This window comes from Eurypyga helias, unplaced genomic scaffold (assembly GCF_000690775.1).
Source record: "Eurypyga helias isolate BGI_N326 unplaced genomic scaffold, ASM69077v1 scaffold43943, whole genome shotgun sequence".
NCBI lineage: Eukaryota > Metazoa > Chordata > Aves > Eurypygiformes > Eurypygidae > Eurypyga > Eurypyga helias.
In genome coordinates this window covers 8,562-30,990 of record NW_010241454.1, presented here as the reverse complement: position 1 = coordinate 30,990, position 22,429 = coordinate 8,562, and the positions used below count along the sequence as shown (strand labels likewise).

Genomic DNA, 22,429 nt, shown 5'->3' with positions numbered 1-22,429 from the left:
AAAAGTTATGAAATAAGTGAAATGTATGCAAGGCCAGACTAAGCGATGGTCTTCTGAGAGGTGGATATTTCTTAGGTATTCCAAACATGCCCATGTAACAGCCTGTAGAAGAGTTACCTGCTCACGTTTAAGTAAAGCCTAAGAGGTTGATTTTGAGCCGAGGTATGGGAAAATGGGCTGCTGTCATCACTGGGGAGCTCTCTGGGACGGCTTGGTGTAACCTGAGCAGCCTCCCTAGCTTATACCGTAATCAAACATCTTCTAGCCTGTATGAAAGCTCCATTACTTTAATTAGGTCTGATAGGTTGTGATAGCAAATGCAAATCTAGGTCATTGCATATGTAAATGTGCAGCTGTAGGCCTGGAGGATGCCAGAACATATCAGCTAAGGTGTCCAGTCATCACCCAGCATTAACTCCAGCACGGCAAGCAGACTTTCTGTGCTAACCATGTGAAAGTGGGTAGGACACACACACCCCCCCTGTCACTTGCCTAACATTTATTTATATTTTCAGCTTAAGAAGTTGCTAGATATTTCTTGGCACATGCTTAAAATATTCATTTACACTTAAACACTCTTGGTTTAAACATACAATTTAATGATTTATGAAGGGCAAATGGATACCGTCCTTGATTGCAGCACGGATTTCCTCCTTAAAAAGAAAGTTTTGTGGTAGTTGCTTCATACAACCTCGTTAAAACTGCTACTTCTGTTGTGAGTGTTAACTCCAGGTTAGAAACTTTGCTACTCGAGAAGCGCGTGGCTCAGGAGACGTGTGTTCACGGCTACGGAAATTCTTTGGCTCTTTCCTGGTTCTTAATTAGGAAGAAGTGTTTTCTGATTTAATATCCTGACACCTTTGTTTGGCTGGGTAAAGCAACTTGGCTGGACAGCTCACTTGATTTCTTAGTAGCTCATAGGTAAAAAGTCAGGAAATGGAGATGTTCTGGGTTAGCTACTAGTCAAGTTGAAGAGATGCTTGTGTTCAGACACTCTTCTGGTGGTTTCATCACCACAAATGCACGTAAACTCATGTTTCATTAACAGTCCCTGGAATGAGATGAGTATTACTGCATTACTGTAATGGATATTGATGAGTATTACTGTTTATCAAATCCCTGTGAAGAGAGGTTGCCACCAATTCAAACTGAGAAAGCTGCAGGGGCTGATTACTTTGAAGATGTGCTTGTCTGGTTTCATCCCATGTTGCCTTTGTTGATAATTTAGTAACTTAAAGGGGGATGTATGTAAATAATACAGTGTTGTCGTAACATTCTGCTGTGTATCTGACCCACGGCTACCTTTTCCCTCATCAGTGAAAGGACGCTCCCACTTCCTGTGAAGCATACACTGGGAAGCTTAAGAGAAATGGGCCCTGAATCTTCATTTTGGTTTTTCTTGGTCTGTGTTACAGCCTGCAGACACAGTGTAACTTCACACGCAGCACAAGTAGGGAGTAACCTTCCTTTGCTAACACAGACTTTGATTGCAGCCAGCGGGGTTGCACAGTCCAGTGGGTAAGGGGCTCCTCTCGGAGCACAGGGGAGACTAAGGTGATCTTGAGAGGGAAACGCTCCCTGAATTGTTTAAAGGAAATACTTGAAGAAAGTAGCTTCCTGTTTCTGTGTGACTGGCCTGCATGAGTAACGGCAGGTTCTGGTGCGGCCGTCTTATTGTGTAGGTTCTTGTTCACGAATTAAAGTTTCTACTGCGTTGTCTTTAGCCTAGAGAAATGAAAACCATTTCTCATAGCATGAGAGTATTTAAATGCTCATAGTGGTGGACAGAAAAACTTACCTGTGGCCTTGGCATTTAAACAATAATTACTCAAAGTGTCATTTCACCTGAGAAGGAGTGGGTTTGCTTTTGTAGGGAGCTTTAACTGAGAAAGCTGATGCTCACAACGGCCTTGGAGTTAAATTTCCAGTTACGTGCCTACTTGAGTTAGCAGGCCTTGGCTGGACGCGGTGGAATTGCAGTTTTATCTTCTCTGGGGTTCATAACAGTCTAACCTTTCCAATTTAGCAGCAGTCCTCTCTCTCCGTCACAGCAGGGCTGTACCCTCGGTGAGTTCTCACGGGCTGCCACGGGGCAGTGCTGTGGAAGTGCAGGGCACAGCCTTTCACTCAGAGATCACAGCAGAACGATGTGATAGTCTCTTCACTCTCTGGTTTGTGATTCATGTCCACGGCTCTATCATCAGCATTTATAAAACGTAACCGTTCTTCTCGAGTGCGCCTGCAGCAGAGTAGCTTTCCTTGCGGGGATTTCTCCGGCATCTGTTGTGATAAAGATGCTGTAAAGGTGACAGTTTTCAAAACAGCTTGTCTTGGTTGATTGATGCAGTTTGTGGGTCGGAAATTACTCTTTAGGTGACTTTATTGCTGAGTTTTCTTAAAAAACATTGAATTTTACAACTTTGTTTACAAAACCTCTTCCAAATAACTGTAGTTATTTGTAGATTGTAGATTGTAGTTCTGAGTTGCAAATACACCTCAATCTGGAAGCTTTTTCAGATGTCTGATTGATACTTCTTATTGTTTGTTGAATAGTGCTCGTTTTTATTTCTGTTGCAAAGAAGTCCAAGCTTACTTACTCATTAAAATGAAGGCACACTCTAAGAGATCCTCACGCTGCCTTGCATGTAGTGCTGGCAAAAGGAGCTGGAGCAAAAGCTTTACCTGCCTTTTAAATCTTATTTCCAGCCCCGTGCCTCTGGGCTGGGACGGGACAGTGGTAGCAGTGATCATCTCCATGAAACACCCAGCCTTCCTGACCCTGTGTGCTGGGATTGTCTGCTGAAGATTCAGCTGTAAACAATGGCTGTGTCCCTGGGAAGCCCCCCACCCTCCCACCCCCCTTCTGTTTGTGCTTGTCTAATTGCTTTTTGTGGTTTTCGATGGGAACTCTGAAATGGCTCAAGATGCTGAAGCTTAGGAATATTCTGCTTGGCGTGCACGGCAACTCTAAGTAATTAATTTTCATAATTCCTTTTTGAAACACTGGTTAACAGTCGTGTGAATTACAGAAGAGACTGGAACGACTCTAGGGAGCAATTCCTGGTCCGTGGAGTAGGTAATCCTCGTTATGCAGTGTCTACCTGCCTGGCTGGGGAGTTACCTGAGACTGCTCAGAAGGAGGCAGCAGCATCTCCCAGGTGACGCAAGCAGGCAAAGTTGATGAGAGGGTGTGTAACTAGGGAGACAGTAGTTTGGGACTAATTAGTTACTTACACAGAAGGCAAGACGTTATTTCCTTTTAAAAAAAGGCATTTAACATAAATCAGCCTATGGAACTAATACATTTACTAGGAATGAACGCACTTAACGGTCAGAGTCATCTGTAGGCTGATCAGCCTAGATTAAATTACTGACCATCAGAAATGATGGCATTCTTGACTCCGTTCTGTATGGGTTTGGTAGCTGTTACTGGTTTTTTGCTTCGGTTTGGTTAGCATTTTTATGCAGCTCTCCTGTGAGGTGAGTGTGCTTGTGGCTGTGCTGCGCTCTTTTGTTGCAACCGCTCTGCTGCGGTATTGCCCCAAGTGGACAAAGAAAAGGCAAGGTGGGAAAGAAAAGCCAGACCCTGTACCCCAGATCAACACCAAATTTCCTTGTCTTTCTGGCTGGGCAATCCTTGCTGGGAGGAATTTATCCTCCTGGATATGATTAGTCATAGAAACTGCTAGTTTGTGCTAGATAGATCAGGAATGCAAGTTCACATTTTTGCATCACTTTTTCTAGTTAATTGATTTGATTTCTTCTGACCCGAACAGAGACATTTAACCTCGTACCCATACCGCTGCACACTGGCAGATTTTCAGATAGAGAAGAAGATTGGACGAGGACAATTCAGCGAAGTTTACAAAGCAACTTGTCTTCTGGACAGAAAACCTGTGGCGTTAAAGAAAGTTCAGGTGAGCACTGAAGTTCAAAGTCTTACTATTTAGCAAGTAGAAAGGAAATGTTTTGTGTTTCCACAGATTACTTTGGGTCAAATACCTCTTTGAGTATTCTTTTTGCAGCAGTAGTAATGCAATTAAATGCTTTATAAATGGAGAGTTTAAGGTTTGAGAGCACTGGATGATCTGGTTTGATATTTTTACATTAAAAAAAACCCAACACTCTGCTTTCTTATTTTATTCAATTAATTTTTAGAGGTGGTTTGGGTTTTACTTACTTCAAGATAAAGAGCTGTGCTTCTGCAGGTCTCAAGGCAGTTTTACAAACATCGATTAAGTCAAGGTTAGTAACATGGGCTCATTTTACACCTGGGTACAAGAGGCCCAGTGGCCCCCCTGCCTGCCTGCCCCTCGGGTCTGCCCTCCGTGGCTGGTCTTCTCCGTGCAGCCCGTATATCCCCTATGGGACCCTGCTTGGGGTGGCAGCTAGGAGACTGCCATCTCGACACAGATGAATCATGAGCACACGAGCACAAAAGGAAAAATGCCTGGGCTCACTCATGGAGTTGTAGAAGAATTTCTGAAAATCTTTCATGCCAGCAGCATAGATTTGGAACTTGGCTTCAAGTGTGCCGTGTTCAGAACAGCATTTTGTGTGAAGAAACCTGCCTTTAATCTTTCAACAGATCCTTTACACTCTTGTTTCTAGTGACTTACACTCTGATTATTACAGAGTGAATGTGAATGCTCAATATTATTGTTAATTATTACAGAGGAGTCAGTGGAAACTGTGTCTCTGTTTAAAAGAAAAAATAAACAATTTATCTTTTATTTACCATGTGAAAATAATAGTAGCTGAACTAACTATGTTTAGAAAATCACGACAACAAATTTACAAACCAGTCTATCTAATTTTTCTGCTGCTTAGAATATTGCCTACAGGTTCTAAAATTAATTTTACCCTATTGCTAGGGCTTTAGTGGTTTCAAAACAGAGAGAGAAAACATTGAACTTTGATCTGGGGGTTGTGTGTATCCTCATTACAGTAGAGGATATACAGATTGGGGAAGGCAAGATCATTTTCTTGTTAAAATACAACATTTTGTTATTGTTTCATTTTCATCTTCTGTGGTTTTGTCTTTGAAGATTTTTGAAATGATGGATGCCAAGGCTAGGCAAGATTGCATTAAAGAAATTGACCTCTTGAAGGTAAGGATTTTTACAGTGACTTTTTCAGTTTTTCGTTTGAAGGGAAAGAAATTATTTCAGATTGGCAGCAGTCATTTGCCTTTTATGGCAAATGAAGCTTCTGTAGTACACACAGTGATCTCAGACTGTGCATTCTTTTGCAGGCTACAGTGCCTACATGATGCAAGAGTTTTGTCTTAAAGCTTAATTTTACTGAGTTTTTTTGCCTGTATTCTATGGAATTTATTAAAAATATTTATCTTAAAAAAAACCCACAAGTGCTCTTCTCTCAGAGGCATGTAAATTCTGCCCTTTATGTGCTTTGATTTGTTTGTCACTTCACAATAAACTAATTAAGAACTAGCTAAATGGCAAACCAGTTTTGCATGTGCATGCCATGCATGTGCATGTCTGTGCATCACACACAAAAAATGGTAGTTTGGATAAAGGCTCTGAAACCACAAAGTGTGTTCTAAGTGATTCCAACAACTAGTGATTTTTTTTTTTTCCCATCTCAGTACTTTATTTCAAAATGTTGGTGGAAAATGTATATCCATTGTACTTCTAAGTATCTGTTTTGAGTAAATGCAACAGGTGGTAGAATGCTAAAATTTTAGTTTAGCTAGTCAAATTTAATTCTAAAAGTATAAAATAATTCATTTTGTAAATGTAACTTTCGGTATTTCCATTTAAATTGTTGATTTATACTCATTTAGTTGTAGACAAAGATTGAGTCTGCGGTGCTGTAGGGAAGGCGTGCAGGATAAACATGGAGATAGCAGTTTGTGTGAACGTGATCCAGTTGCTCAACAATCATGGAGAAAAATAATGCCAACATTTACATTCAGAAAGAGAATTCTTTATTGCTTGGGGTGTTCTGGGTAATCCAAACAGTTTTGTCTTCAGCTGTGGTTATGGAAGGTGTCATAAACTTGCACTGGATGCATTCAGAGCAGAGTGTGCCCGTGTATCAGAACCAGAGGAAGCTGACAAGGAAGTACCCACGATGAGAGGAGACTCAAGGTCGGCTCCAGTCCGCTGTGGGGGCTGACCAGAGGCAACTTGCCTTCTTGAGTAAAGCTCACCAAGAAGGCAGATAGCAAACCAGGGCTACCGTTGGGGCTGAGTTGTGAAAGCAGATACGATGCATGAGCTATGTAGGGCTTCCCTGCCCCCTGCTCAAGTCATTTGAATGAGACCTGGCTCTCCCCACGTGAATGCCATCACCAAAGCTGCTCAGGCTGTGGCAGAACTGGAACCTGGTTCAGCTCCTTTTGAAGTCCAGAGCTGTTGTATCCATCTCTGAGCCCATGTACTGCAGTTAAAAGCACCCTCTGGAATTAAGCAACGTCCGTGTGTATTCTGGACTCGGGTGGTTGTATTCCGAGCAGAGGAGTGTGTTTGCCATGCTTGCGACTTCGTGGTTGTGGTTCTGTTAACTGGTAGCTGGAGTTCTCTGGAGGGAGGGAGTTTCCCTTACAGCAGCCCAGAGCAGTTCTGCTTGGGAAACACTGGTTGGTAACAACGCATTGTTTTGCTCCGTATTTTATAGGAGACTAGAAAGCAATCCAGTAAATTCAGTTAGCTGGGGGTGGAAGGAGGAGCAGGAATAGTTGCCGAGAGTCTGCAGAAACACACTAATATGCTATTTATTATGCAAAACATTACTGTGCTGGGAGTGTAATGACTGTTTATTGTTGAATGTCAACAAATCTTCCTACTTGAACAGTTGTGTAGCACCATCCAAGGAATCTGAAGTTTGAATATGTTAAAACATCAGTTTGAATCCTGTTGTATTACAGATGAGAAGGGGATGTATTTCTTATTACTGCTTATAATTCCCTTCCTTCAAATGACTACTGGTTTTCAACTTGAGGCTGACAAAATCCATTGAACTTTATCCAAGATGTGTGTGGCTCAGCTTCTGAGAAGATCAGCTGATAATAAGTAGAAAGTAATCAAAGCTGGAGTTACCAGTTTTGGAGCCGTTAAGGATGCTGTGCTGGTCAGCGGGTTTGCTGACCCAATGCAGGGGCGGGTTGTTTCCACAGGCAGCGGGGTTTGTCTGTGGGCAGGGAGGGTTGCTGTGTCAGCATCAGCAGCTGGACTGCACATCACTCCGTGCCTTAAGACCGATAGCTGGTCAGATCGATATACCTGCAGCTCATCTGCTCATCGCTCGCTCCCATGCTGCCTGGTCTCACAGCCTCATGGAAATGCCCAGAGGTCTGCGAGTGGACATGCTGGGTCAGTCACGGAAAGTTGTATTTCAGAACTTCAGAGCAGCTTCCTCAGGGGAGGACAGCGGTTCCCCCTCATGGCTGGGCAGTGGGTGTTACCACTTTGGCTCACGGGGCAAAATAGTCTGTGCCTGCAGAGCGCAATGCGGTCTCCCACCTGGCTTTTCACAAGGTTTCGTGGGGTTGCTTGTTCTCTTGTGAGCTTTTCACATTTCAGTTTCCTTCAGATTAGTGTGTGTGCAGCTTCAGGCATGCAGGACAAGTGGGTTTTCTCAAATGAATGGCTTACTCTCCACAGTGTTAATTTCAGCACTTCTAGTCTCATTGTATTAAAAGATGAAGTGTATTTCCCTTCCCAAGTTTACCAGCTAAGAGAGTTGTTCTTGTGTCTGCAAAATGGACAGTGTGTGAGGATTCAGCACAGTTGTTCAAATTTTAAATCTTGCTCAACTTAACTTTTTTCACCTTGGATGTGAAGTCCATCTGCCTGGCAGTTGTCCAGCATCTGACCACGGAACGTGGGATATTCATATTTTTAAAACTTTCTTGCTACTATTAAGTTTTGGTGTCTAGTATGCAGGATTTATAGACTGTTCCTAGAGCAACTGGCTGTAACAGCTTTTCTTTATTTGTTGTTTTTATTTTTAGTGTAGGCCATGGAGAAATTTGTGATGGAGTTGCATAGACTTTCTGCAGTCCATCCCTGTGAAAATAATACTTTATCTTTCAATCAGACTTCAATGTGACCATGAAACAAAGGCTTGGGTTTTTTTGTGATTGGTAAAGAATCACAATTATTCAAAATTTAACAGAAGCCAGACGAAATTGTGCATTCCTTCCAGTGTAATTCTGGTTGCAGGGTTTAGGTAAAGCAGCTCGGTAAGACAGCTGTAACCAGCATTTGGGCTGCCGGCACCCATGTGTGCTCGTTTAGAGGTGGCTCACCTTTCACACGCCTGTCACCTCAGCGCTGCTGTGCATACACATCAGGCATTAACTGCCAGCGTACTTTTAGGATGCATTAAGGAAACAGGAAACATCATTGGCTGAAGATAAAGTGTTGGTACTGTTTTGTGCATTAAAGGATTTGTGAGAGTGAATGTTCTTCTGACAGAAGAAAATTCCGGTAGCCTCTTCCAAATATACAGACACAAACAATAGTTAAACGAACAAAAAAAACCCTACAATAACAATCAAACAAACAAAAAAAACCCAGAGTCAATATATTCATTTAAGATAAGCTTAACAAAAGGTAGAGTGGAGAATGGAAATTGGGCTTATCCAGAGTGGCGTTCCTGGCTGTCCTGGGAAAACAGAGTTCATGCGTCAGAGGTGTAATTCCTCTCTAGGTGTGATGAGTTTCTTTAAATCGATACAAACCATCAGCAAAAGGAGTGTGTAGTCTCACAAGGAGCTACCCAAATTCTTTGTATCGGTTAAGCAATACCTGGGTCTCGGTACGCTGGGCTGTTGACACCCAGCAAGCTCCGCAGGGCTGGGGTGGGGGACAGGGGGTACAGTGGAGTGGTCGCTCTCCTGCTGGTGTGCCGTCCCCATTCCCCTTACAGCTGTAGTGTCCTGATGTTGTCTTGTACTGGCACATGGTGCTGAGGCTTAGAAAAAGGCTTGTTTCGGTGCTTGAACTGCCCAGTGCCTTTATGAACTCGGGAGTTCCCATCAGAGCGCCCTAAAGGGGATGGAAGACCTTAACTGCACCTACCAGAGGTGCCGAGATGGGGGCGGGGGGGGCACCCTGAGGGCCATTCTGCTCGAGGAGCTTTTTTGGCTGGAAGTCGATCTTTGATCGATGTACCTGAGAGCAGACGTTTAAAAGAAATTTCAACAGAAATTGCGGGCTGTTACCTTTATTTATTTATTTAAGGCCTGGGCTTTGGGAATGTTCTCCTCCTGATGCCTGCACATGGATCCCATTAACGCTAATGTGTGCTAGTGTCGAGGCATCGCAGAGGAGAATCTATCCCCTAATGTGCATGCAGAGAGGCGTGATTAGCGTGATGGATCATAACAGTGTTTCTTTTGGCTTTGTAACCCCTGGAATAGACAGGTTGAGTCACAGCTGTTTAGGAGATGAAATGCTCACTTTACTAGTTGCTAAATTTACTGCATTTCTAAGAGCACAAGAGAAAGATAATCTAAAGCAAAATGAGCAGGGGGGTGAATAGGGAGATCTACATGCTACATTATCTTCTAAGAGACTACAGCTTTCCACTTTAAGAAATTCAGACATAAAATATTAAAACAGAAATTCTAATTTGTTGAGCCTGTTTCTTAATTTAGTCCTGTGAGTAAAGTGTAACAATCTGAGAAGATGAAATTTTTTGAAGAAACAGTAGGGAGAAAAAAAATAAACCAGCAGTTGTGAATAGAAGAAGATGCTATACTGAAATGAAAAACTGTAATTAGTGAAAATGCAAGCATAAATAATCAGGAAAATACACTGATGTATGCAACTTGTGCTTTATTTTCCTCCATCAAAGCTGTAATTTAATTCTGTTCTTCTGGGGGGCAAAGAGACCTCAAGGACTACTGTAATCAGCAGCTGGGGTTTTGTTTATATTTAATGGGGGGAAAGAATCAGTTACTGCTTAACAAAGCCGCTTTCAGGACATGGCTTTTAAATAGTTTGTGAGCATGGGGTCGACAAGGTTGTTTCGCTAGTTTAGGCCGTATTGCTCTTTACTCAAGACGCTTAATGCAATAGTGATGGTTCTCACAGGATTTGGTCTGTAGTAACTCAGAGCACATTTGTAGTTGCACCTATTGCAAACTGTTTCGTGTAATGATTACAACAGCAGTACAGGTATTGTGTCTTGGCATTGTCGCTACTACAGCGTTACAGGTTCTCTTCTTGCATTCCCTCTGTCTGCAGCAATTGAACCACCCCAATATAATTAAGTATTTGGATTCTTTTATTGAAGACAATGAACTTAACATTGTCCTGGAACTGGCCGACGCTGGTGACCTCTCTCAGATGATTAAGGTAAGGACGTATCAGTTCTAGAGGTGCTACAGCCTTCCAGGCTCAGGCAGAGGCACGAGGCGGCGGGGGTACACACATCTGCACTAGAGCCACTTGCGTTCCGCGTGGTTTTGCACACCCGCAGGGCGCTGCCAAGGGGGTGTTCAGATACAGCAGGCTGCGCCGCTTGCTCCTGGTCGCCGCTTCGCACGGCAGCCAGCCTCTGTGATGTGGTGGGACGTGTGTGCTGTTCACAGGGTTGAATCATCAGACTGATTGAAGGGGCTGTTTAATTATTGTTAGAGTCAGTGATCACATAGCCTGTCTGCCACTCTGAAGACATTCAAGGAAGTGTATTGACTTTCTTTGCAGCGGGGATTTGGGTTTGAGGAAATGGTTTAAGTACTTGCTCTTCTCTTATGTTGCTCTTAGGAATACATGTATTGCTGCAAACCAGCTTTAGTTAAGCTGTTACCACCTGCTTTTATATTTTCTTTGACATGTTAATCTTTAGACATACATCCCTTGTGAGAACAGATGTGTTATATCATGTTTGTTAGCACTCTCAACCTTCTCTCCATGTTTTACCTGTTTTTTTGCCATCATTATTCTGTAATTATCATAAATGAATGTTTGGAAAGTTCTCCTCCTCCTTGTTGTCACAGTTAAAATATCTTATTAACAGATTTGTTTTCTTTGCCAGCAGAGCTATGAGGCACTAGGCCAAAGGCTGTCAAACAAGTTACCCAGTTAGCCCGTAGTGGCTAAATTTACAGTATCCATGCAAATCTGCTCCATCTCATGGGAGAGTCCCCCTGGGCGCGCGAGCTGGGAGCAGGCAGTTGGCAGAGCCCTGGGGAGACCCCCAATATTCCACACACATCCTCGCTCCGCAGCCACGCAGAAGCAGGAGTGATGGTCGGGTCGGCCCCAAAGCCTGCGCGTGCGGGCCGGTGCCACCCCGGGTGCGCGGTGACTCGTGCCGTGGTGGGGTCGGGGTCTTGGTTGTGCTCATTCAGGGTGTGGGGACAGCTCGTGTAGTTTTATCTGTCGCTGTTTCCTTGTGGCTTCTTGTACGTTTTGCCCTTTTCCCAGCAGATCCTGGGAAGCTTTAGTTTATCTCAGGCTTTTGGTAGCTGTGGTTAAAGATAGGAAGAAGTGGGGGTTGTGAGAGCAGGAGTTCGGGCTGCGATCGGCACAGCACATGCGAGTGTTTTGCTTCACTTCTAAATCTCTGCTTGTAAAAAGTTTTACCCACGTAGTTGTTAGATGTCATCACACAGAATACTTGTGCTCTTTGTGTCATTTCAGTTTTGAGTTTTAAACGTTCCTTTCTGATAAATATGTTCATTTATGTATCGGGGTTGGTTATTTAGTTTTCTCAAAATTACTTCTGATAGCATTATAAGTAGAACGTAGGGTTTACAAAACACGGTCTGTGGGTTCTTCGGTTGATGCCTCGTGCAGCTCCGTAGCCCACGTTCCTCCCGCAGCGCGCCCCAGCTGGTCGCTTCTCCCACGTGTTCGCTGCACAAATGCGGAAGATGCACGAGGGTTTTCAAGGTTGTATAAAAGATGTTTTTCCACTGGTGCAAATACCAAATTCCAGTTTTTTAAAAGAAGAAAAAAGCCCATTAAAAACAAGACCGAAAGTCTCGTACCAAGCACATCTAACTACAGAGTGGACTTTGCCTGCTGCCCCCCTGTGTAACCCCCATGGCCCACCCGCCCCTTGGGAATTTACGCTTACGTGAGGATTTTCAGCTGCAGCGAGGCGGTAGGAACAGCAGTAACAACACTCTGAAGGTGCGAGAGTGATAAAAACAGGGACTGTCTTTGTCACACCCCTGGTGCCTGCATTATTTATGAGGTATTGTAAAGCTGCTGTAAGGGAGTGCAGCGGGATAACCCACAGGGGAGTTGGGACTCTGTTGTAAATGTCAGGCGAATCTTATTGGACATGACATTTAGAAAACTATCACTTGTGGTCTTGCATATCCACTCTTAAATACTTTAATTGGAATTAAATAATATTTTTGTGTATATAACACTTTATCCCTCACCCTGTGTAATTTCTCTGTGCTCTCTATCAAGTTTTGGTTTGAAACTGTTGCAGTCTGTCAGATTTGCTGCCTGGGGAATTGCACGGTCGTGCCCCTTCACAGCTGATCTGCAAAAGAAAATTTGCCATTACTTGAGTCAAACACGAACCAGTAACAGCGTTTCACATAAAACATACCATGTGACAGCGGCCATCAGATGTCTGTACTGAGGGGGAAAGCACAAGATGCACAAAGGGGCAACAACCAATTCTCTTCCTTTATTCTTGCTCTTGCGTGCTGCTGACGGGAACTCTCAAGGGTGCGATGCACAAGTGCCGATGCAGTGTGCGGGAAGGGGGTCGAGACGGCCGTTATCCAGTGACACCTTGTATATCACAGGAGAAGCCTTAAACCTCTGGAAGCGTATTGTGTGTCGCGCTAATGCTCTGGATGAAGAACGGGCTCGGTATCCAGCACAGGAAGAGGCGTCGAGAAGTCGAGGACCCATAATCTGAAGCAGCGCAATTTGGGAGGCCTTGGAGGAGGCAGTCCCGCTTCGCCTGTGATGTGCGGGGCTGTAGCGCATTTCCGCCATGGAAAAAGAGCGGCTGGAGATGTGTGATGTTTAGCCCTTGCTGAAGTGGGCAGCTGGTTATTTATTCCTGCAGGAAGCTGCTCGGGAAGAAGACCTCAGCGTTGCAGAGCCCCACCGCCGTGCTGCACCCCCTTGTTTTGTGTGCATTACGCTGACGATCGTTTCAGTTGAGGGCTGTTAGTGCCCAGAGTCCCACTGAATCTGGACTCAACTTCCTTTGGTGCTGCACAAATGGGTCTTCTTCCAGATCTGCCTGTCTCTTGATCAGTAGTGTCTTTCTGTCTCACTAGAGAGCGTTCAGTTCATTTAATATTCCTATTATGCATGAAATAGAATATATTATTCTACCTGATCACAGAAGAAACATGGAGACTTTATTGATGTTCTGGCCATCTTTAAAAAAGGGGAAACAGATTTCCTTATTGTTGTTAATAGACTGAACAATAATGAGTGTTTACAAGATCTTTTTAATGATCTTTTGTTACTTAAGGCAAAATATTTGAGCCATTTGTTGTTTTGAGGCATTAAATATGTTTTGCAAGGTAATTAAGGAGATTAATGCTAATTATAATCGGTGTCCATTCAAAAATGTCAAACCTATTTAAGCATATTTTTCATAATAGTTGCTAATTAGTGAACTGCGTTGAAGTTTACATACAGAGAGAAGGAGTTAAAAGCTAATCAGAAGAAAAGTCACACTGCTGCAGATCTGGAAGACATGAGCAACCTGCAGCTGACTGACATGAGTCCAGGAATGAGTCGAATACGTTGCTTTTTCACTGATCTTTTATTTATTTCCTCCCACAGTATTTTAAAAAGCAGAAACGGTTAATCCCGGAAAGGACGGTGTGGAAATATTTTGTGCAGTTATGCAGTGCAGTTGAACACATGCACTCCCGCAGGGTGATGCACAGAGGTAACATTAATTCAGTCTCTTTTCACTGAATAATAATATAATGTTCCAATTAGTAAGCGCCTACATTCAAAAACAATTATGCTGATGTTCAGCCAATGCATGTTTAGAGAGGCTGGAGCTCGCAAGATGGATTTCTCCTTCTGTCTCTTTGCCTCATTGTTAAAGGATTCAGTCCGAAGTGAGCGTGGTATTAGGAAGATGAGCTGCTTTGTATTCCAGACACTGATATTAAGTAGAAGTGTCAAACTTGCCATTAGAATAGTGTCAGAAGTAAAATGCTGAGACTACTGGATACAGTGAACTCTAAGAAATAGTCTTCATTATATTAGCTGTGACCTTAGAGAGTTTAGAAGAGTTTTTCTGTCTGGCAAACTTTTCTGAAATATTAATATGCCTATGTCCCACTCTCATAACCTGTTCTCGATTTTCATTAATTAGTTTTGAATCTCTTGTCTTGGAACATTTCGTAACTTTGAGCTCTAGCCAAAAATTACGGTGCTTCTTTCAGCGTAAATGAAATGCCTTGTGAAGGACTTGACCCAGGAAATGCAAATACCCCCAAAGGCACCAATGCCAGTCGCTGCTGCTTGTTATTTCCTTTCTCCTTTGAAGTCGTGAATTCTTCACTGGCTTTTTTTGGGCAGCGTGATACCGATTTTGCTCCCGTGTTCATCCCCTGATGCAGCTTGTCAGTTGTACCTGAATTAGGTCTGTAATTGGCTGCTGAAATTTGGAGCCATGCACATTTAGTCTGCTTCAGCATGAGGAAGGAGCCTCACCCGCTCACTGGGAGACGGCGGTTCTACTCATTTTTACACTCTGTGAACGAAGTGGGTATGTGGGGAGCAGTAATTTGCCCTTGGTGCGAGGGGACCGCAATGGGCAGTGCGGTTTCCCAGAGAAAGCGATCATTTCCGAAGAGAAGCAGACTTGCTGCTTTGATTTCCATCAGTTCAAGAGGTTCCCTCTATTCTGTTGTGCCGTTTCCTACATTTTTCCCCTCATTGGTATTTCTGGTGTGCTGGGAAGTACACTCTGATTTTTGTGTATGTGTGGAGCTTGAAGTCTTGGAAGATTCAGCCTATCAAAGCTGTAAAGAAACACGGTTCTGCTCGAGCCTCTTTTGTACAGCGAGCGCTCCAGGCTATGTTTCTGTTGCAGTATTAGAACCAAATAACCTTTCGTGGCTTTGACCTTTTACCTTTTTTCTTCTTGCAGACATAAAACCAGCCAACGTGTTTATAACAGCCACAGGGGTGGTGAAGCTGGGAGATCTTGGATTAGGCCGTTTTTTTAGTTCTAAAACCACTGCAGCACATTCCTTAGGTAAGATGGTACTTGTAGATGTTAAGCGAGCGCTGCCACGCAGTTGTCAGCTCTGACGTTCAGAAGTGCTGTGTGTCCTCCTGCTGTGACAGAAGCTGGATTCAGTAGAGACGTGCTATGTTTTCTGATAAGTTTTAAATATTCTTCAGACAAAATTCATAGGTATTTTTTGTTTTAAAACTCACCTGATTGATTTTTTTTTTTCCCCTCTGGAAGACCTGGCCTGGTAAGTGCATGATTTACAGCAAATGTAACAAATGCAGCTTTTCCATTCTAAATATGTTTGCTTGCACTCTGCTCACTGGAATGAAATGTTACACTGCCACCACTTTCAGCAGATGCTGGTCAGCTACCCTGAACAGGGGATGTGACCCTCATCTGGGGTGAGGCAAGTGTTCAGAGCCCTCACAGTTCGTCTGTTCTAAACAGGACCTCACTGAAGCTCAGCTGAGGCTTGACAGATCCATGTTTTCTTACTGTCTTCCACAGGTCTCAAGTTTGTTTTCCTGCTTTTCTGTTGGTGCAGCTAATTGTTCTTGCCGAAGCATAGTACCTTGCTCTTAGCACTGAATTGTATCCCTTTTCAGACTCTCCTGCTTGTGATGGCTCTGCATTTTTATTCTGTGCTCTGCTGTGCTTTGGTTCAGCCCAGCTTCTCGTTGTCCACAAAGGCAGTAGCATTGCCACGGGCCCTCCTGTTAATGCCTGTGTTGAGCAGAGCTGGAGCTACTGGCTGTCTTGCAGGACTTCACATGAAGTAGCCTTCTACTTTGACAGTGATGTGCTTTTCTGACCGATTTTGCATACATTAAGTAGTTTAACTTAGACAGGTTTAAGAGTTTGCGTCTAAGTGGAGTTATATAAGCCGTTGATAAAAGTGCTGAAGCTGTAATACATCTGTTGCTTCGCTGGCCCTCCTTCTGAAGCCTTATCGTGGAAAAAAATGTGTCATGACGTTTTGTGCACAGCCCATAATGATGGTTTGTTTCTTGTTCTTTTTTTCTGTGTTTTACAAATAGGATGATTACACATCCAGCTTTTTTGTGGGCATTAAAATTAAATTGAGGGGTTTAGAGCATCTGAGTTTCTCTCTCCCTCATTTTTATCGTTAGCATTCACTACAACGCTCTAGAAAGGTATACGGTATATACAGGCCAGTCTTTAAGGCTTACAGGATGAAGTGTTGTGTAGTTGTGTCTGTGACCTCTTGAGGTGGCTGATTTTCCATTTTTATTAATGGGTCTCAATTTTTTTGAGTCACGAAGGTACTTCTGTGTTAGAGCAGTGAAGGAACTTTGACTTTCAGTGCAGTATGTAAGCTCCTTTGCATTTAGGGCTCTCAGTTGATTTCGGAACCCACAACATGTTTGTTTCGTTATTTGTCTCTTTTTGACTCTTGCTCAGTTGTTTCTTGTCTGTGTACGAATGTCACTGGTAACGCTCGCCAGCAACACTGGGGTTTCTCCCTGCAGGAGAAAGGAAGATATATCCCTTATTTTCTCTGTGCTTAAAAAAAGAAGAGGCATTTCTACCGTTTGCTTTCATAAAATACTACATTTCCCTTTGCATCAAAGCTGTTCTTGGATGTAGACACACTATAGTTAATAGATAAAAATAAATCCTTTTCACAGAAAGTTACAATCCCATCATCTGAGCAGGCGTAAATATGATCGTGTCTAATTATATGATCTTATCTAGTTTGACTGCTGCACTTATTATAAGAATAAATTGGGGCTTGGAAACTGGCTGCACATGTAAGCCAAGCTTGTGACCTTTACCAGGGTTGCGCTCTCTTAATTGAGAAAGCTCGTGTGGAAGAGTTAAGCCTCTTCTGCACAATCCTTGCCCTTCCTCAAATCAACAGCATCCTGGAAACAGCTGAAAAAGGTGCAAAACACCCAGGGAGCAGCACTGAGTGATACTGGAGACAGCGTGTTGTGTTGTGGGAGGGATGGACATGCCACCATTCCCAGTGGTTCTTGTATCCCAGTAAAAAGAAAATTTTAACAATCAAAAAATATACACAGATGTGAAGGTTTGTTTTAGGTTTTGGTAATTTGCCAGACATAAAGGTTTTGTAGCAGCAGGAAATTTACTGATCTTGGTTTTGGTTTAATTAAGACATTTGTTTAAGTAGCTGTGAGTGATGAACACCCTGCAGACCAGAGCATGGTACCGGCGCGGACCCAGGCTGCGATGCCGGGCACTTCCCATAGCCGCGTTGCCCCGGCAACCGCCCTGAACCATCATTTCTCTGGCTGCTGACCCATGAATTGAACGCACAGCTTATGCAAATATATTCATCTGATTTTTTTTTTTCCTTTTGTTGTATTTGCTAGCATCAGACTGGCATAAAAGGGCATTAGGCAGTACCACAACCCGTCTGACAGGTATACCACCGGGCTGCGGCAGCGCGGCCGCCGCCGCATCAGGAACGGGAGCCGTAATTAGAGCAAGGAACAGAATGAACGTCAGATGAATTACCAGGCAGCAGATCATATTTGTCAGGAAGGATTGCATACATAAAAATTAAGTGACAGTACATGCCGGGGTAATGAAAGAAAAATGAAAGATTTGCCTGTACACAGCTCATGGGATGCAGGCGAGCACTCGGAGCAGTGGCAGGATGCCTGCCCGGCAGCACTGCCAGTCGGGAGCATCACTGGGGCAGCGGGCAACCTCGAGGAGGGAAAGCCTCGGCCCCTGGAAAACCTCTCCAAGGAGACCTGTGAGAGTGGAACCATGGACACTGCCTGTCTCACTAAGAAACGGAACAGTGTTGGGAAAGGCGGCAGTGTTGTGGGGTGGGTGACACCAGCCGGCGGCTGTGGGTGAATTCCCCAGGTGGATCCGATCCTGCCGGTTTTCCTTTTCCCTGAATGACTTGTGGGAGAAGATGGGAGATACTTTTCCATAGCCTGTTTGACAGGCTGTTTCACTGCAGAAAACAACCACACGTAACCCAGGGCTTTGCACCCCATAATGATGAAATGACATTTGGATGGTGGAGTTTGAGTGTGTAATGCCAAACAGTCTGGGTTGATTTTACAGGACTGGTGTGTGATGTGCTTCCAGGTGTTGTCTCTCTCATTCAAGGGTGAATAGGGCTAGGAGGACATTTTCTCTCTTTAATATTTGATTGTGTCTTTCTGTTTTGTTGATTTCTGAGGTGGACATCCACACGGATACCTTGTCAGTTAAAACTGTCCTAATATGCTTGTTGGAAAGTTTAAGTCATTAGCTTTGCTATAAAACTTTAATTAGTTATAAGATAAAAAGTATAAATAGCAGAGGGTATTTAAAAACTGCGTAGACCTTGGAAAACTGAACAGTAAGCTGGTAGATTTTGTTTTACTGGGAGCTGTAATAAATACAGAGAATTTCCATTAATACTAAAATGGATAACTTTATTGTGAAGTGGTATCATGCCCGTTTTTAGCCAAGTAAACTTTATCCACAGCTTCTGATTGGCTTTGTATTTGGAGAAAAAAGAAGAGAAAAAAAAAAGAAACCCGAAATTTTACGATAGTCTTGTTTTGGAGCAGATGCTTATTATTTATTCTTGGACAGGAATAAACTTGGAGCAGATTTGCCGTTCGGGGATGCATACAAGTCAAAGCTTCCCAGTTCAGAACACGCACATAGCCGCGGGTGGGAGTACGTGGGGTGTTACACGTCCCTGCTGGTTTCTTCTGGGATATGAGGGTGAACAGGGAGTAACTGCAGGCACGAGAAATGCTCTTCTGAATGGGCTGTTTGTCATCTTTTTTTATTACTCTTTCTTGTGCTTGCCAGGCCAGCTTGCCATCAGAAACAAAATCACCGCACTTCAAGGGGCTCGTGAGCAGTACTTGTTAAGGAAAAATGAGCCTACGAAATCCACTTGAAATCTCAGCAGCTGATAAGATTCTGTGCATTTGGAGAAATTTTGGCCTTTGGGTCTGTGCCTGTAGTGCAGTAGTTGTGGAAGAAAAGATTGCTGCAGATGTGCTGCAGGTATACTGCACTACCTCCATGTAAAAAACTAAATCAGAAACCCCACAGCTAACAAACAAACCAACCAACCCTGTAAGGACTTTGGTTGTGTATATAATTAAATACTAATAAAAAAACCCTAGGGACCGTAGAGCCATAGGTCTTGTAAAAAACACTGCAATATTACACTCAAAATATTTATTCTCTTTTGAAAGAATAAGTAGATTTAACCTCTTTTTTTATTTTTCCCTGCCCCTTGAAACAACCTCACACTGTGGGGTTACCTCCCTGAGATTTGAAGGAATTTAAAGTACATTTTAGTGCCTTTGACCACTCTTTCACGAATTCCCAAAAGTTGGGCTAATTCCCAAATTGTCCTTCTGGGAGAAGACCTCAGCCTTCTTGCTGGAAATGCATGGCAGGTGATGCAGACGTTTAGAAATGGACACTTGGGCTTGTTCAGCCTGGAGAAGAGAAGGCTCCGGGGAGACCTTATTGCACATTCCAGTACCTGAAGGGGCTACAAGGAAGCTGGGGGGGACTTTTTGCAAGGGCAGGGAGTGACAGAACAAGGGGTAACGGGTTTAAATTGAAAGTGGGGAGGTTTAGATTAGGTATCAGGAAGGAATTCTTCCCCCAGAGGGTGGTGAGGCACTGGGACAGGTTGCCCAGAGAAGCTGGGGATGCCCCATCCCTGGAAGTGCCCAAGGCCAGGCTGGATGAGGCTTGGAGCAACCTGCTCTAGTGGAAGGTGTCCCTGCCCAGGGCAGAGGGCTTGGAACTAGATGGTCTTTGAGGTCCCTTCTAACCCAAACCATCCTGTGATTCTATGAACCAGACTCCCTTTAAACAAAGCTGTAGTTCTTGCTACAAGTGTGTCTGGAGAGGTGAGGCAGGTGAGAGCTGGGAACTTTCATTTTCAAGTAGAGTTGCTTCCCTGCTGTGTCTGCACCACTGGATATTACTAAAACATACTAAAATATTTTCCTCAACTGTATGTATGTTTGTGGAATATGTAATAGTGTGTCTTACCTGTTAATGGTAAGCGAAGAGTCCTGGAAGTAATTCCTGTTTTAAAACTTGGGGGTGTTCTTGTTACTTGTGGATGGCATTTCAGGTTTTTGAGCGTAGTTCTTTGCCTTTTTCGTTTGTAATGAGCACGTTTCAAAAATCACAAGTATTTCAAAACATTGCAAAGTTTGTTTTGACAGGAGTGGAACATCTCTGGAACGAAGGAATGCTTTAATCAGTATTACCCCTTTGAGGCCCGCGTTGTGCTCTGATATACCTCTTGGTTTGAAACTGGGAATACTCTGTAAAGATACAACAAAGGTCAGAATTTGTTAGGTTCTTTCATATTCAGAACTCTGTTCCCTACTGTGAGAAAGAAAAGTGATAGATTCGGCAACACTGCTCAGCTCGGTATTAACGATGAGCTGGAAGGTGCTGGGGAAGGCAGAACAGGAAAAGCTTTCCTTATCACTTGTACTCTGCAGCCAAGCGTGCCCACGGAGTTTGATTACTTTCAGGAGATGCTTAGGTTTGATAGCGTTTGTAAAAACCCAGCGTGAAAGTCTTTGGAAGTATTCTGCACTGATTGCAGTCTAACGGCAGCATGTCTGAAGGTGTAGGAGGCGGCTGCCGGAAGGGACTCCCGTGCGGTACGTTGAACTCGGTGAATGGGACTGATGGAGCCTACGGAAGTATGAATCGGGGTTTCTCCTGTTTCTGCCGTCATGCAGCTGAGGATGAACTGTGTTTGCACAGGGAGCAGCTCTGTAGAAAGTGACGGTGGTGTGTGGGACTCTGCTGATAACCCAGCCACTGTCACAACAACAGAACTCCTCTGATTCAAGCTGAAAACCAGGAGAGCGTGATGTTCCCCTTGCCAAGTTCAGAAATAACGTAGCTCTTCACCTGGGTATTCCTGGGAATTCAGCCCAGGGTCCCTACGCATGCTGTGGTTGCACAGGAAGGGGCTTAATTTAGGTTATATACGAGAGGAAAGGAATTAGGACTTTACTTCTGGAGTAACTTTGCCGCCTTTGCCGGTGTGTTTTGCTGTTGAAACTGGAGACTGCTCCTAATCTAACTTGGAATAATTAGCATTTCCCAAACTTGGGTGTTGCAGATATCCAAGAGCTGTTCTGGTCTCTGTGGGTGTTGTAGCTGTGCACACAGACAGTGCTGGGGAGAGTGGGAAGAAATGCTGGTCTGTGCCGCCGAAGCAGGCTGATACTCAAGCGAAGTGCTCCAGCTTTCAGGAATAGGATGGGAAGATGCTTACTTAGTCATAATCTCCTCTACCGTTTTGCAACCTTTAGAACTTTAAAGGCATTACTGCGCCAGCTGGTGATTGATATTGAATCTGAACAATATTTCGTATTTTCAGCAGGGCAAATGCCCACAAAGTTTCTGATTAATAGTCCCCGATTAGACTGTTCTTGTCAAATTGACTAATGTGATGCAATGGGGAGCCCTGACTGATTGCACTGGAAGCCTTGTGCGGTTTGCTAGAAGATGCTCATTACGGGAGATTCCCACGTAATGTTGGACAGGCCATAAAGAGAATTGGGCTTGTCAGTCTTTTATCATGACAGTTATTTAAAAATTAATGCATCAGTTTGGAAACGCAGAGCCCTGCTTGTTCATACATTTGCTGACAACACTACAGTAATGGTAGGTAAATGTGCAAGGTAGACTTCATAAAATCAGCTCAGGCGTGGACTGCTCCACGGCCCCATTAATGCAGCGGAACAGACTAACGCGGGAGAATCAGACACGGACTGTAACGCACTCAGCCGTGTATTAAACCCTGTCATTCTGCTTTGATCGAAGGTCGTTTCAAGGCATTATCCGAAACGACAATTTTAGCCTACCAAGCAGACCCCTGCCAGCGTGGAAGGCAAGGCCATAACTTTAGAGCCCACACGTTGTTATTTGCTCCGAGCTTCTCACGCAGTGACCCAGAATAAGCGATTGTAAGAACAGCTATGGCTGGAGACCGCCCCTGGCACCACCACTGAAGCACAGAGACCCGAGCAAGGACAGGAATGATCTTTGTGTGCCCTCCTGCCAGTGGCATGCTGCTGCCCGCCCGCGCTGGCCTCGGGTGCTCGCCGCCAGCGAGGGGCTGGCGTGGCTTCTGCCCCTGCTCCGGGAGTTCTCCGGGCACGCTGGAGAAAAGCAGCAGCACTGGGAAGCCGAAGGCAGGGAAACGTCTTACACGCTGGTGCTCAGCGGGGACTTCCGAAACTGTCCTCAA

The 22,429-nt window shown here is 44.0% G+C and overlaps 1 protein-coding gene across 1 annotated transcript in view; it reads left to right on the top strand.

Moving 5' to 3' along the window:
- Window positions 1–22,429, top strand: part of NEK6 (NIMA-related kinase 6) — a 30,381-nt gene that overhangs the window by 5,159 nt on the left and 2,793 nt on the right. Inside the window, exons 2-6 of the mRNA XM_010148751.1 lie at window positions 3,777–3,917; window positions 5,049–5,111; window positions 10,221–10,331; window positions 13,755–13,863; window positions 15,082–15,189. Coding sequence (XP_010147053.1) covers window positions 3,777–3,917; window positions 5,049–5,111; window positions 10,221–10,331; window positions 13,755–13,863; window positions 15,082–15,189 — 532 coding nt within the window. The remainder of the gene's footprint in view (window positions 1–3,776; window positions 3,918–5,048; window positions 5,112–10,220; window positions 10,332–13,754; window positions 13,864–15,081; window positions 15,190–22,429) is intronic.